Source organism: Telopea speciosissima, chromosome 1 (assembly GCF_018873765.1).
Source record: "Telopea speciosissima isolate NSW1024214 ecotype Mountain lineage chromosome 1, Tspe_v1, whole genome shotgun sequence".
NCBI classification, from domain to species: domain Eukaryota; kingdom Viridiplantae; phylum Streptophyta; class Magnoliopsida; order Proteales; family Proteaceae; genus Telopea; species Telopea speciosissima.
The window spans coordinates 70,346,589-70,361,000 of NC_057916.1; the positions used below are offsets into that span (position 1 = coordinate 70,346,589).

General features: G+C 40.8%; 1 protein-coding gene across 2 annotated transcripts in view; it reads left to right on the top strand.

The window, feature by feature from the left end:
• The window catches only part of LOC122661880 (protein transport protein SEC16A homolog), a 47,257-nt gene that overhangs the window by 17,987 nt on the left and 14,858 nt on the right, over positions 1-14,412 (top strand). For both annotated transcript variants that reach the window (XM_043857394.1, XM_043857402.1), the window contains exons 8-12: positions 8,543-8,670; positions 8,744-8,852; positions 8,942-9,256; positions 9,952-10,095; positions 10,205-10,500. In XM_043857394.1, coding sequence (XP_043713329.1) covers positions 8,543-8,670; positions 8,744-8,852; positions 8,942-9,256; positions 9,952-10,095; positions 10,205-10,500 — 992 coding nt within the window. The remainder of the gene's footprint in view (positions 1-8,542; positions 8,671-8,743; positions 8,853-8,941; positions 9,257-9,951; positions 10,096-10,204; positions 10,501-14,412) is intronic.

Here is a 14,412-nt window from a genome sequence, read left to right on the forward strand (position 1 = left end):
TGGGGTTAGACATGTGCCAGATCTAAGGAAGAATCTGATTTCATTGGGAACACTTTATTCAAGAGTTTTTAGATGTGCATTTGAAGGTTTAGTTCTCAGGGTATCAAGAGGCGCATGGTTGTGATGCTGGCATGGATGATTGGGAATTTGTACAGACTTGCAGGGAGTGTTAAAACAGGTGGAGCTACTGTTGGAACTCAGGCAAGAAGAATAGGTGGACGACAGAGACTACAGGTGGTTCAGGCAATGAACAAGTGGAAGTTTGGATATAAGCAGGTGTCTTTCGCTTTGGATTTGGTGAGTGGCAGAGATCTCTTGGAGCGGGCTGCAACGGTGGGAGAGGTGGAACCACGTCACATTGTGTGGCGGCATTGAGTTGTATAGGACATCCTGGGTGGGGTTGGGGGTCTTGGTCATGCCAATTTGGGTGTGGTGGATAGTTAGAGACAATGGTGGTGTTTGTAGAAGCGACATCAACACCGGTCTTCTTCAAGGTGGCTTGCAGAATCCAAGTGAAGGTGGAGATTGTTGGGGTTGGATATGTCTGTATTCTACGTGTCCACATTATTGTTGGCTTGTATTTGTAGTTGGGTTAGGTTTGGGTCCATTACATATACGAGGGTAAAATTGTAATTGTGTGGGGATTAGGGTTTTAGGTTTCCCTGTATATTGTTTCTATGTGGAAAACTTTGGTAACAAGCAAAGGGGAAAACTTCGTGAGCTGGAGAGTTGCGTAGAGAGTTTTTCAAGAAATAGTGGAAATTCTCTGGTTCTCTCAGGTGGTTGTAGGCAATCTTGCCGAACCACTGTAAATTCCTTGCGTTGTGTGTGATTGTTTGCTTGGGTTCTTCCTCGTGGTTGCGCATTCATCCCAAACATAGCTATCAAGGCGCTTGGCAATACTAGGCGTTCGAGGTCCTTCCTAAGCGCTTAGGCGGCCTAAATCGCTTTCTAGTATTATTTTTTAATATACCAGTTATATAACTTATATTTACTACTAATAGTCTATTAGCATAACAAATTGCAATATTTTCGTCAGAAAAACAAGTAATAATTAAGAAGTAACTAAAATAAGAACCAAGATGCCAAATTATAACCATACATAGTTACATGCATTGCAACATATTAGTATACTAACATTTTAACATACATACTGTTGAAGTATTGGTGTTAGGGGTAGTTTAGTCTTTCTTCTAAATTTTTGTTGGTTCTTAAGTCTTTTGTACTGTCAGTTAGTTGTAGGGGCATTATTGCCCTTCTTTTCATTATGCTTTTATTATAAATATAAGAGGGACAGACCTGCGGTAGAACATTCTGTTCTGGCCGCAAGTTCTCTCCCACTCTTGGAATTTGTGTGCTTCTCTTCTTTCTCTTTTTCTTACTCTGGTCTGGTTATAAGATTATGGTGTTCTAACATGGTATCAAAGCTTCTATAATCAGATTAGAGTCTCTTCCACAATTCCCCTGCTGATCTCTCTTTCAAGATTTCCCTTATGGTATGCGGCCACCTATTGCAGTGGTTACTATGAGTTAAAACCACTCCTATCCCTATTAATGGGGTGTTTTATTCTTGCCTACAATAATGATGGCTGCTGATTTGAATATTACGTCACCTACAGCCAAGAACTGCAAAAATCGACTGCATGGCAAAACCTTGACAATGTCGATATCCTCTGTATGGCTGTTTTTGCAGCTTTGCTTATTGAAGATTGTGATGCTATAGTTCCTAGTTGCTAATTACAATTGATTGCACATCAGATTTGATGCCTATGCTGCGTATTTGAAGTTGGTGGTATTCTTTCCAAAACCCTGACATCGATCTTCCCTTTGCTGGTCTCTTCGATTTTGCCTTCTATTCTACTGGTTTGTTTCTAAACATACTGGAGTCAGTTGCTGTTGCTGCTCCACTTTACCTCTACATACTGGAGTTAGTTGTGTTAGCTGCTCCTTGGTTATCTCTTCAAGAATCGACTGCTACTGCCTTGTTTCAGGAATCGACTGCTGCTGTCCTTATTGGTTTTTGAAGATTTTCTGAATCGACTGCTGCTGCCCTTATTGTTTTTTTTTTAAAATTATGGCTGATACAAAGAATTCCACAGATAATCTCAATGTTCAGATTACATCTATCAAACTCAAGCGGAGTTCCAATTATCTACTGTGTGCCCAAGCTGTCAGTGTCTACATTATGGCTAAGGATAAACTTAGCTATATTACTTCTGTTCCTCTGGCTCCCGATTCTAAGGACTACAGTACCTGGGTGAAGGAGAATGCAATTATTCTGATTTGGTTGTGGAATAGCATGGAACCCGATATTGCTGCCAATGTCATGTTTCACATGACTGCTAAGGGAATGTGGAATGACTTGAAGGAGACATATTCTCAAGAGAAGAGTATGACCCGTATTTATGATCTTTATGAGAAGCTATTCCAATTCCAACAGTCCGATAAATCTTTTCAGGAGTACTATAGTTGAAGAATTGAATGTTTTTCAGCCCCTTACCACTGATATTGAAAAATTGAAGGCCCAACGGAATGAATTTTTTGCTAGATTGAATCCTAATCTGAAGGCTGTGAAGGGTCACTTACTTGCTGGTGATTCGGTTCCCACTCTCATTGATACTTACTCTAGGCTGCAGCGTACTGTCTCTCCTAGTTCCAAATCATATACCTCCCCCAAGGAGAACTCAGCATTCACTATTAGTAGAGGCCGTTGTTCAGGGGGAGGTCGTGGTATTGGCGGCCGTGGTTCTGGTGGGCAGCATATTGACAAAGCTGCCCGACAGTGTTCTTATTATGGGAAATCCAATCACACTGTTGATACTTGCTGGTTCAAGCATAGGAAACCAGAATGGGCTCAACACTTGGCCAATCATGCAGCTCCTGAAGAAGGTACAGACATGGTTGCATCCAATGATACTAAATCAGGTTCAGCCATGACAAAATCCTCCACTACTCTTCGTGATTAGGTTTATCAGTTGATGCGCCGCATAAAGAGTCTTGAGTCATCCATTTCCACTACTGGGGCATCTACTTCCACTGCCACATTGGCTCATGTAGGTACACCTGCTTTTCTTTCCACCACTTCCATACCCTGGATTATTGATTCGGGAGCTTCTGCTCACATGACTAGTAAGTCATCTATTTTTAATTCTATTTCATCTAACTCTCATAATCCACCTGTTATCCTTGCCAATGGATCTTCTACACCTGTTACTGGGCATGGTACTGTTTGCCTTAACTCTAACCTTTCTCTTTCTTTTGTATTACATGTACCTCAATTTCTCCTAAGCCTTCTTTCAGTTAGTCAACTCACTAACAATCTGAATTACTCAGTACATTTTTTCCTTCTCACTGTCTTTTTTAGGATCTTCACACGAGGAAGACGATTGTGGAGGGCTTGAGAAAGATGGCTTATATTATCTCTATGATGCTGCCTCATGAGCTTCTGCTGTTGTAATTATTGTTAGTGGAGAGTTACCATTCCAATGGCATTGTTGGTTAGGACATTTATCCTTGTTTAGGTTAAAAATTTTATTTCTGCAATTTAAGTCTTTAGATAAGGTAGAGTGTGAGGGCTGCAAGTTCGGAAAGCATCATCATGCTTCTTATCCATTTCATACTGTGCCCTATAGTCCATCTCTTTTTTCTTTGGTTCATTCAAATGTATGGGGTCCTGGTCCTGCAAGTAATAGACATGGTTTTCGGTATTTTGTCATATTTGTGAACGACCACTCTCGGCTTACATGGTTATATCTTTTAAAGGATCATTCTGAATTTTTACATGTATTTCGAAATTTTTGCAATGAATAAAAACCCAATTTAAAGCTTCCATTCAAGTTTTTCGTTCTAATAATGCCTTGGAATTTGTTCAAAATGAAATTTCCTCTTTTTGTGTTGATAATGGAATGATTCATCAAACCAGTTGTTCCTATACTCCTCAACAAAATGGGGTAACGGAACAGAAAAATAGATACTTGCTTGAGGTCGTCTGTGCTATTATGGTTCATATGCAAGTGCTTAAACAATTTTGGTGTGATGCAGTTCTTATTGCTTGTTGCTTAATTAACCGAATGCCTTCTTCTGTGCTTGCCGATAAGTCTCCCTTCTCTATGTTATTTCCTGACTTACCAATTTTTAACTTACCACCTCGGGTTTTTGGATGTGTCTGCTTTGTTCATAATCTCCATCAACCAGGTGATAAGTTAGACCCTAGGTCAACTAAGTGTGTTTTTCTGGGTTACTCCCGTACTCGGAAGGGATACCGGTGTTATAACCCCATTACTCGGAGACAATTTGTCAGTGCTGATGTCACCTTCTTTGAAGGTACCTCCTACTTCTTTGATCAGCCCACGTTGTCGGGCAATCCTTTGACTGTGTCTAACCCTCCTCCCATTCCTGTGGTTGTTCCTCTATCTACCCCTCCTCTGCAAGTATATCGGCGCAAGATGCATATTGGGCAGCTCCGTACAGATACTACTGGTCCATCCCCATCTTTTCCTGTACCGTCCTCAACCTCTGGTGCAGATCCGAACTTGCTCTTCTGACTCACCAGCTGAACCGGATGACTTGCCAATTGCCACTCGTAAACATGCACCCAAAAATCTTTAGTTGCATATCCCATTGATAAATTTGTGTCACTCTCTCATCTTCCTTCTTGTTACCATTGTTTTGCTTACTCTCTATCTACTTATACCATTCCTCGCACCCACACTGAGGCCCTTGCTATTCATACTTGGAAGAAAGCCATGGATGTGGAAATGGATGGTGGAGTTACCTCCTGACAAAGACCTGGTAAAGTATAGGTGGGTGTATACTATTAAGTATCACTCTGATGGTTCTGTTGAGTGGCTTAAAGCTCTCCTAGTGGCTAAGGGATACACCCAAACTTATAGTGTTGATTACTTTGAGATTTTTTATCCTGTGGCACAATTGAATTCGGTTCGACTTCTTATTTCTATGGCTGTAAACTTTGATTGGCCTTTATTTCAGTTAGACATTAAAAATGCCTTCCTCTATGGTGACTTACTCGAAGAGGTCTATATGGAGCAACCTCCAGGGTATGTTGTTCAAGGGGAGAATGTTGGACGTGTGTGTAGGTTGCACAAGGCTATTTATGGGCTGAAATAGTCCCCTCGGGCGTGATTCGAGAAGTTCAGTGCTATTGTGACTGGTTATAGCTTTTCTTTGTGTTTTTCAGACCATTCCGTGTTTGTTCGTCGCCAAGGAGAGAAAATGGTTGTTCTTGTTGTCTAAGTAGATGACATCATTGTCTCAAGAAATGATGAGAGTGGCATTAAGGAGGTAAAGGATTATTTACAGCAACATTTTCAGACCAAAGACTTGGGCCAACTTCATTACTTTCTTGGGATTGATGTTATTAGAAGCAGGAAGGGGATCAGCCTATCTTAAAGAAAGTATGTTTTAGATCTCTTGACTGATACTGGTATGCTTGTTGCCAAACCAGTGGCTTTTCCTATGGATCCTAATAAAAAATTTGGGATTGATGATGGTGAACCTCTTAAAGAGGTCCACTCCTGTCACACCCCAAATCCACCCCCTGGGAGGATTCGATGGTTGACCCGAATACCCGAAGTATTCAAACACCACGAAACTCCGCTCCTGTCACACCCCAAATCCACCTCTTGGAGGTGTTTGAATACTTCGGGTATACAGGTCAACCATCGAATCCTCCCAGGGGGTGGATTTGGGGTGTGACAAAGCTTGTGCACCGACCAATGTATGCTGTCCTTGCTGTCCATGTGCCAAAACACCCCGGGTGTCGGCGCCAATGGATACGAATAGACACACGACAATATTAAATACTTAAAACATGGTTAAGGTTACTTACCAAGAGTTGTACATTTGATTGTGGATTTCACAACAGCACGGTGGAGGTATCTGTCGCTTTGCCGGCAAGTGACGTGTTATCACGACGATTCCATCTTCCTCTACTTCCCGATGAACACCCAACCGGCATTCCACAATGTACTAGAGGTTACAACATCGGGTTCTGAACCTACATTTGGATTCGGGTTAGGGTTCAGGTCAAAATAAGCCAAACTATAACAACTCCTATAGAGGCTTGATTGGGAAGTTAATATACTTGACTATCACTAGGCCAGACATATCATTTGCTATTGGGGTTCTTAGTCAGTTCATGCAATCTCCTTTTTAAGTCTCATTGGGATGCAGCTACTCGGGTTCTTCGATATTTGAAGGGTGCTCCTGGGAAGGGGCTTATTTATCGTCCCAATGGACATATGGAGTCAGTTGCATACTCTAATGCAGATTGGGCAGGTTTAGCTAGTGATTGTCGGTCTACCACAGGGTATTGTACTTTTGTTGGCGGGAACTTGGTTACGTGGCGAAGCAAGAAACAAACCATGGTTGCCAGGTCTAGCACTGAAGTAGAGTATAGAGCTATGACACATACTACTGTTGAGTTGATGTGGATTCAGTCATTACTTCTTCAGATGGGTTTTCCGGTCCCGACTCCTATGAAGATGTATTGTGACAACCAGGCAGTGCTAGTAATCCGGTCTTCCATGAGAGGACCAAACATATTGAAGTGGATTGTCACTTCGTTCGCAGTGCTGTTTTGAAGAAGTTGATCGAGACACCGTTTGTTTCTTCATCCGATCAGCTAGCTGATGTATTTACCAAATCATTGTTTGCTCCTAGTTTTCGTTCTTGTTGTAACAAGCTGAGCATGGGTGATGGATATGCTCCAGCTTGAGGGGGAGTGTTGAAGTATTGGTGTTAGGAGCAGTTTAGTCTTCTTATTTTCTGTCGGTTCTTAAGTCTTTTTTACTGTCGGTTAGTTGTAGGGGCATTATTGTCCTCCTTTTCATTATGCTTTTATTATAAATATAAGAGGGACAGACCTGCGGTAGAACATTCTGTTCTAGCCGCAGGTTGTCTCCCATTCTTGGGACTTGTGTGCTTCTCCTCTCTTCATCTCTTCTTTCTCCTTTTCTTACTCTGGTCTGGTTATAGGATTCTGGTGTTCTGACACATACTAAGTACTAACACTCTAACAGAGTATCAAAAGAGACAAGATGAAGTGATGAGCAATAACAGATTAACAAAAACAGCTCTACAATGATTTATGAATCAGAAAAAAAAAAAAAAACTTAAGGCAGCACTGCAGAATCACGGTTTCACCTTGAAGCAGGGCAGCAGAATGACCAGAATCAGAAGCAGAATCACTGTTTTTTTTTTTGGATGAATAAAAATATATTACGAAGAAATAAGAAGGAATAAACAAGCCCAAGGGAAAAAAAGCCGAAACTAGGGACTAGTTTTGGATGAATCACGGTTTCACTTCACCTTCTCTTGACTTTTATATTCTGTTTATTGAAATAACAAGTAGGAGGAGAAAAAGGAAAAAAAAAAAAAAAGACAACACGAAACAGAGAAGTGAAGAAGAATGAGAAGAGTAAAAAGGAAAAAAAAATCGGGGAAAGAGAGGGTTTTAAGGAGGAGATGGGGTAGAGAGGGTTTCAAGGAGGAGTGCTGGGATGTCATCAGATGGAGCCACTCAAGCATCCGAAGAAGCATTAGAAGAAACAAAGAAAGAAAACAAAAGAAACCAGAAACCAGAAGGAGAAGAAGAGGAGGACGCCGGAAGAAGAAAAAAAAGGGAAAACTAGAGAAGAGGTTGGAAGAAGAAGGAAAAAAGAAACGAAAAATAGAAGCCAGAAACAGAAGAAGAGGAGGAGGCCGGAAAAAAAAACCCAGAAACAGGAGAAGAAGAAGAAACATACCTGAAAGAACCTACCTGGCAGCAGCATCTGCATCGGTAGCAGTAGCATCTTCGTCGGTTGTAGAAGCGTCGAGCTTCTTCTAGTTCCTCTTCAAGTTCTTCTTTCTCTTCGACTTCGGCTTCGATGCCCTTGGTGTGTTAATAAACATGTATGATAGAATGATATGCTGTGTAACTTAATAGTGTATACAACCAATTTAAAAATACTAAAATGGGTATCAATTTGATTTTTATTAATACATATTAACGTTTGTATACATGACTATTGAAATTATATACAATGTCCAATAAAAATGTTTAAAGAAGCATCAAATTTATATAAGTTTTTTAAAATATTCCACACAAGGCGTTTAGGCATCACAAGGCACCCGCCTTGGTGAGTTAGTGAAAGACGGTTGACCTCCCAGCCCTTACAAGTCCGCCCCGACGCCTAGGCGACGTCTTGACAACTATGATCCCAAACACTGACCAAGTATCAGATTCTCTGTATCAAATGGATGTGCATAGTATATCGGACTCTGTATCGAATGGATGTGCATATTGATCTTGTGTCTACTCTAACATTTGCCTTTTTGTTTCCCCTGCTGCTTGTTTCTTTGCTTCATTTTGCGTTATAACTATTCAGTTCTGCATTTCTTCCAAGCTTTTGCAGTCTTCAATCTTAAGATACTAGGCAGGAGAATTCTTGATCCATTTCTTTGTATTTCCGGAGTGAATTTCATTGGGTACTTTTTTGGAGAATATTTGCTGAACTTAGATTTCTGAACATCTGGGCAGAGGACAGAATTATACGAATACGCAAAAGTGCTTGGGAATTCGCAGTCTATCCTGCTACCATTTCAGCCTTATAAGCTTATCTATGCCCACATGCTAGCTGAAGTGGGGAAGGTTTCAGATTCATTGAAGTGAGTCTATATTCCTCTTCTGTTGCTCTTTGCACTTTGCCTTCCTGTTTCTTATCATGTTGTGTTATCTCAGGTACTGTCAAGCAATACTGAAGTCTCTGAAAACCGGTCGAGCTCCTGAAGTGGAGACATGGAAACAGTTAGTAGCTTCTCTTGAGGAGCGTATAAGAACCCACCAGCAGGTATCCATCTACCAATCTACTTCAAAACTATTAATGCCTTTATCAATCAAGCTGTTTGTATTGATTCCTTGTCAATGTTCTATATGTAGGGTGGAAATAACACTAACTTGGCTCCAGCAAACCTGGTGGGTAAATTGCTCCCATTGGTCAACAGTACCATTAATCGGATGATTGGGGCCCCACCACCACCTGTGCCATCAGCATCACAGAATTTTGTTCAGAACAATGAGCATGATCACACTCCAGCTGGCCCAAGAGTAGCAAATAGTCAATCAACAATGGCTATGTCATCATTGATGCCCTCAGCATCAATGGAGCCCATAAGTGAATGGAATGGTGACACTAGAATGATGATGCCCAATAGAAGCATTTCTGAGCCAGACTTTGGCAGGACTCCGAGACAGGTTGGTATATCCTTTAAAGTGAAGTGAATCCTATTTTCTGAACATAATTGTATGCTCCGAGGGAACATTTACAAGGTGGTATCGCTACATAGCAAACATATCTAGGTGACCCTGGAACCTTCCACATGGCATTTTCTTAAAGGCTTTGTTATCAAATAATGTCATGTAAAAGGAAAATTTTCAGATAAAATCCGTGGAAGAAAAAGGTGTTACCTGAAAATTTTCCTTTTTACATGGTTTTTAGCTAGAAAAAGAGCTTTCCCAAAGATTAAAAAAACAAGGGCAGTTCCAACTGATTCCTTGGCCTCAGGGCAAATGGAGCCTGCCCTTTTGGGAGTTTTTAGAAGTTAAATGGCTGAAGTTTTCCCAGTACATGATGGGCTTTCTAGTTAATGTTGAAACTGAACATTTAACCACTCCAAAAGCTCTTAAAATTAGTCTCCAGGTCATGGGGGAGCTTCTTTTTTCTTTTCTTTCCTCCCCCCTTATAATTAGGATCAATTTCATTATAATGAAGAAAGGTTACACAAATATAATGTACACCACCACCACCACCTGGAAATCAGGCCCAAGACAATGTACTACATGATTCTGTAAGGCCCTGATTGCAAGTTCTGTCTAAAAACCTCCAAGAGAGAGAACTTTAGGGCTTCAAATTCTCGAGGGGCTGATATGCTGACTGTATATGGGGCCAGGTTGATCCATCAAAGGAAGCAGCCTCTCCTGATGCACAAGGCAGGGCATCAGTCTCTGGTGGACCATCTCGCTTTGGCCGTTTTGGCTCACAGCTCCTCCAGAAGACCATGGGGTGGGTCTCAAGATCTCGCTCAGATCGGCAGGTATTCTTTTTTTTTTCTTTTTTTTAATCTTTTATATGGGGCTGTTTTTTCTCTAATTTTATTGCCATGTTTTACCCAAACTTTTAACATTTCTGATGCACTACCACAGGCTAAACTGGGAGAACAGAATAAATTCTATTATGATGAAAAACTTAAGCGATGGGTGGAGGAAGGCTCCGGACCTCCAGCTGAAGAAGCAGCCCTGCCACCCCCACCAACAACTGCCAGTATCCTGAATGGAATGTCAGATTACAACATACAAAATGCTTTAAACAGTGAAAGTATGCCCGCTAATGGAGGGCCTGAAATCAAAAGCTCAGCTCAAGAACGTAGTCCTGGGATCCCACCCATCCCACCCAGCTCCAATCAATTCTCAGCTCGTGGACGGATGGGAGTTCGATCAAGGTAGATAGGCTACAAACTTTTTTCTTCATGCTTTGGATGTTTGCATTGATCAATTTATCTTCAAGGTGTCACCTGAGTACTGCAGAGATGCAATCCAAGGTGTCAGACAGGTGCTGCTCCTATAGTGTCCACTGTCCAAGTGTCGTAGCTTTGAGGAATCCTGAGGTTCTCCTGAGAGCCATTAATGGGTTTCTAGTCACCTAAGGAATGAAGGTTTGGAGAACCTCAGAAATCCAGAATTGCAGGATACAAACCAGAATCAGATTAGGAGAAAATTCAATAACTCAATATAGACATCTGATTTGGCCAAAGCTCTGGTTGATTGCTCAAATTGATAGGTAAAACAAGATTGTAAAATATGATGCAAATCTGATGGTCAGATTACAAGATACGGTGTTGTCCTACTTCAACTAAGAAACTGAACAACCAGATAAAGTATCAGAATCGATGCAAGGTCTTTAAGGGTTCAAAAAAGAATACATTAATCAATAAACTTGAGGAAAATGAATATTCGGCAACCAGAAATAGAATAATTAGATCCAATATTCAGAAAATTCAGAATTTGGAAAGTGTTTTTTGTTTTTGGATGAATAATAATATTAATGCAAGGAAAAGAGAGAATATACAAGCCCAAGGGTAGACAAGCCGAAACTAGAGACTAGTTAGGGCGCAAGATGGAAGTAGGGAGGCCCCAGGAGACAACAATGAGCCTGTTCCTTGGGAATCCTTCACATCCAGGAGGGGGAGGGATCTAGCTTTAGATGAAACATTAAAAAAAGATGGCCTTCCAAATCATGTCGAAAGAGCGGGAGTTGGATGTCCATCTTTTGAGGTTGCATTCCATCCAAATGTGGGAGATAGTGGCACAAAAGGCAATCTTGCCAACCGAGTCTCAAATCGACTTCCCTCCGAATGTCATGTCGATCCAAATCCATTCCCTGCTAAGAGGGAGAGGAGTGCGCCTACCGGGCCAGCAATGGCGAAGAACACGGCTCCAGATGGACGAGGCAAAGGGGCAAGTGAAGAAAAGGTGATCGACATCTTCAGCCCCATTCCAACAGAGACAGCAACTGGAAGGGACCTGAATATGCCGATAAATAAGGAAGGCCTGGGTAGGAAGGCAGCTTGCCAGAGCGTGCCAAGTGGTGAGATGTCTAACCAAATCCCAAGCGGAGTGAGAGCTGAATCTGCCCGAGTGGGAGGGGAGCCACAAAATTGTGTCACCTCTTCCGCGATGCCCAGGAGGGATGGAGGGAAGGGAGCTCCAAAGGTCTGTGAGGGGGGGGGGGGGGGGGAGGGGGCCGGGGCCCAAGAATTTGGAAAGTTGAGTTGAACTAAGATTTTGAAAATCGGTTAGAAACTGAATGTTAAAATAGAACAGATCCTAGTAAATAGTTAGGAAGTTGATGGCATGAATCAGCAAGGCTTAACCAAATAATTTGATAACTTGAACTAGAATTAAGAAGTATCTTGAATCTGAATTTTTCTAGCGGAAACAGAAATCGCAGTGTTTATAAATTAAAAGAACTAACTGGATAATGCAACATATGGTTCTCAAAATCCTAATTTTGGTTGCTACGGGCCCACAAGTGACAAATCTAAAGGACATTGGCAATTCTGTAAATATATTGAAACTCCTGACCTCTTTGGGTAAGAAAAAAGTGTTTGGGACTAATCAGTAATTACATTGGAAGGAAAAGGATATTTTTGAAAGTTAAAACAAGAATGGGGATGAACAGAAATAAGTTTAGAAAGTGAGAGCTATTTGGTAAGTACAGGAAGAATGTGGCCTTATTTGTAAAAATAACTGATTCAAAGGGTATGAGTGATTTTAGGATTAGTTTGATAACCCCTAAGACTCCTGAATTGAGTCAACAAACAACCGAACCTGCAGCCTGCAAATTAATAAAATTTTCCTGAAACAAGATCTGGCAAAGAGGGAGAACCAGTGATGCAGTTAGTCAGTTATACGCACTTGGTTACATAAGGGATTAGGGGTACATAGGGGGTTTTGTTTATTTGTTGGGTTATTTTTGTCCATTAATAGCTTATTATTATTTTTTATTATTTTCTGTTTAGCAGTAGAAAATAAAGTTGTTGAGTGTGAGTAGGAAGTTGAATCAATCTCAAATTCCTGTCTCAGAATACATGTATGAGTGATTCTTTTAGTTTTGACTCTTTAAATACACAAGTAATCAATGATCAATCAGAAATTGGGTTGAATGGAATTTATTTGAGTCATGCTGCTGTGAGAGTGCACGTTTGGTTCGACTGGTGCTATCTTCGCCTTTCCCTTGTTTGATTCAGTTCTGAATCCTTCCCTCAGGTGTGATCTTTTCCTTCTCATAAGTTCGTTTATACTCTTTTTCCTTTGTTCTCTTCATCCATTCCTAGTGTTGTTCTTTACTTTGGTTATTGTTTCCTTTCCTTCTATTTTTGGTACCTTTGGGTTGTGAAGATCTTGCGAAGGATTCTTTTCCTTGGGCGACCTAAACCTTAGGGTATTGCCCCCAGAATCCTTTCTTGCTGTGAGTTATTACGCTGCAACCAGAATCAGGTACCCTTCCACTGTTAGGTTGATTTTCAGGAATTTATTATTAAACTTCAGAGTGCTGAATCGTGTGATTATTGGTTGGTTTTCAAAGATCAATGGATTAGCAACCTTGTCCTAAAATTTGAGGTTGAAAGGGTTTCGAGTGAGATTCCTCACCTGAAAGCAACCTGATTCTGCTTTTTCCTGCCTACAATCGTGTGGTTAAAGGTAAATTCATGTTATTTATATAAGGATGGAATACTTACTATTTGCACAAAAGCCCAACTCCTTAATTTGTTTACATTTTATTCCCTTCTCTGATTTAAGTACCGCCCAGAGCAGGGAATGGTGAAGTGAGTTTAAGAAACTCAGTAGGAAAATAGAAAGTAGAAAGAAGAAAGAGACTAGAGGAAGAAGACAGACTTGGGAGGAAGAAGAATGGTCGAAAGAAAAGATTCAGAGCAGGGAAGAACTCAGCAGTCAAACCAGACTTTCATCTCTCACGGAACTCGTCCAGCAAGTTAAAACTCAAATAAAAGTTTAGAGAAGCGAAGAACAGAGTTCCTGGAGAGCTAATCTGGAATATTTTAGAAGAAGCGAAGGGTGTCATGTAAATACGTTGACTTAAGTAAAGAAATGTATGCTGAGGTGGTGACTAGCGTAAGAACAGCGGAGGGCCAAGGTAGTGAATTCCCAATCTCAATTGGGCTACACCAAGGATCAGCCTTAAGCCCTTAATTTGTTTGTATTTATCATGGATGACTTAACCAGAAGCATACAAGGGGAGGTCCCATGGTGTATGATTTTTGCCGATGTTATCGTTTTGGTAGATGAGACCAAAGCAGGGATTAACGCCAAAGTGGAACTATGGAGATCAACCTTGGAATCAAAAGGTCTGAAAATAAGTAGAACTAAGACCGAATACATGATGTGTAACTTTAGTAGCTCTGAGTTGCATAGTTATCAAGGCGGCAAGGCGACCACGGCGTTTGAGGGCCTTCCTAAGCGCCTTGGCGATAGGGCGGCCGCAAGGCGTTCTAGTGTTCTATTTTTTTATATAACCATTTTATTTGGCACAAATTCCATATTAAAAATTATATAATTCTACTTCTTTGCCAAATAAATATTAAAGAGTCAAACCAATGCAAGATATTCATCCAAAAAAACAAATTAACAAACTAAGTTCATCATATTATCATAGCAATATAGCATATAAATATGAAAGTATGAAACAACATTATAAATTATTAAATATAAAGCATAAAGGTTGGTAAATTATTATACTTACCTCTCTGATGCCAAAATGAGTGCTTAGGCAGTAGGCCCTAAGGTCATCCACTAAATTTCTACTCATGTGACCCTGTCAATCAATACTCAAT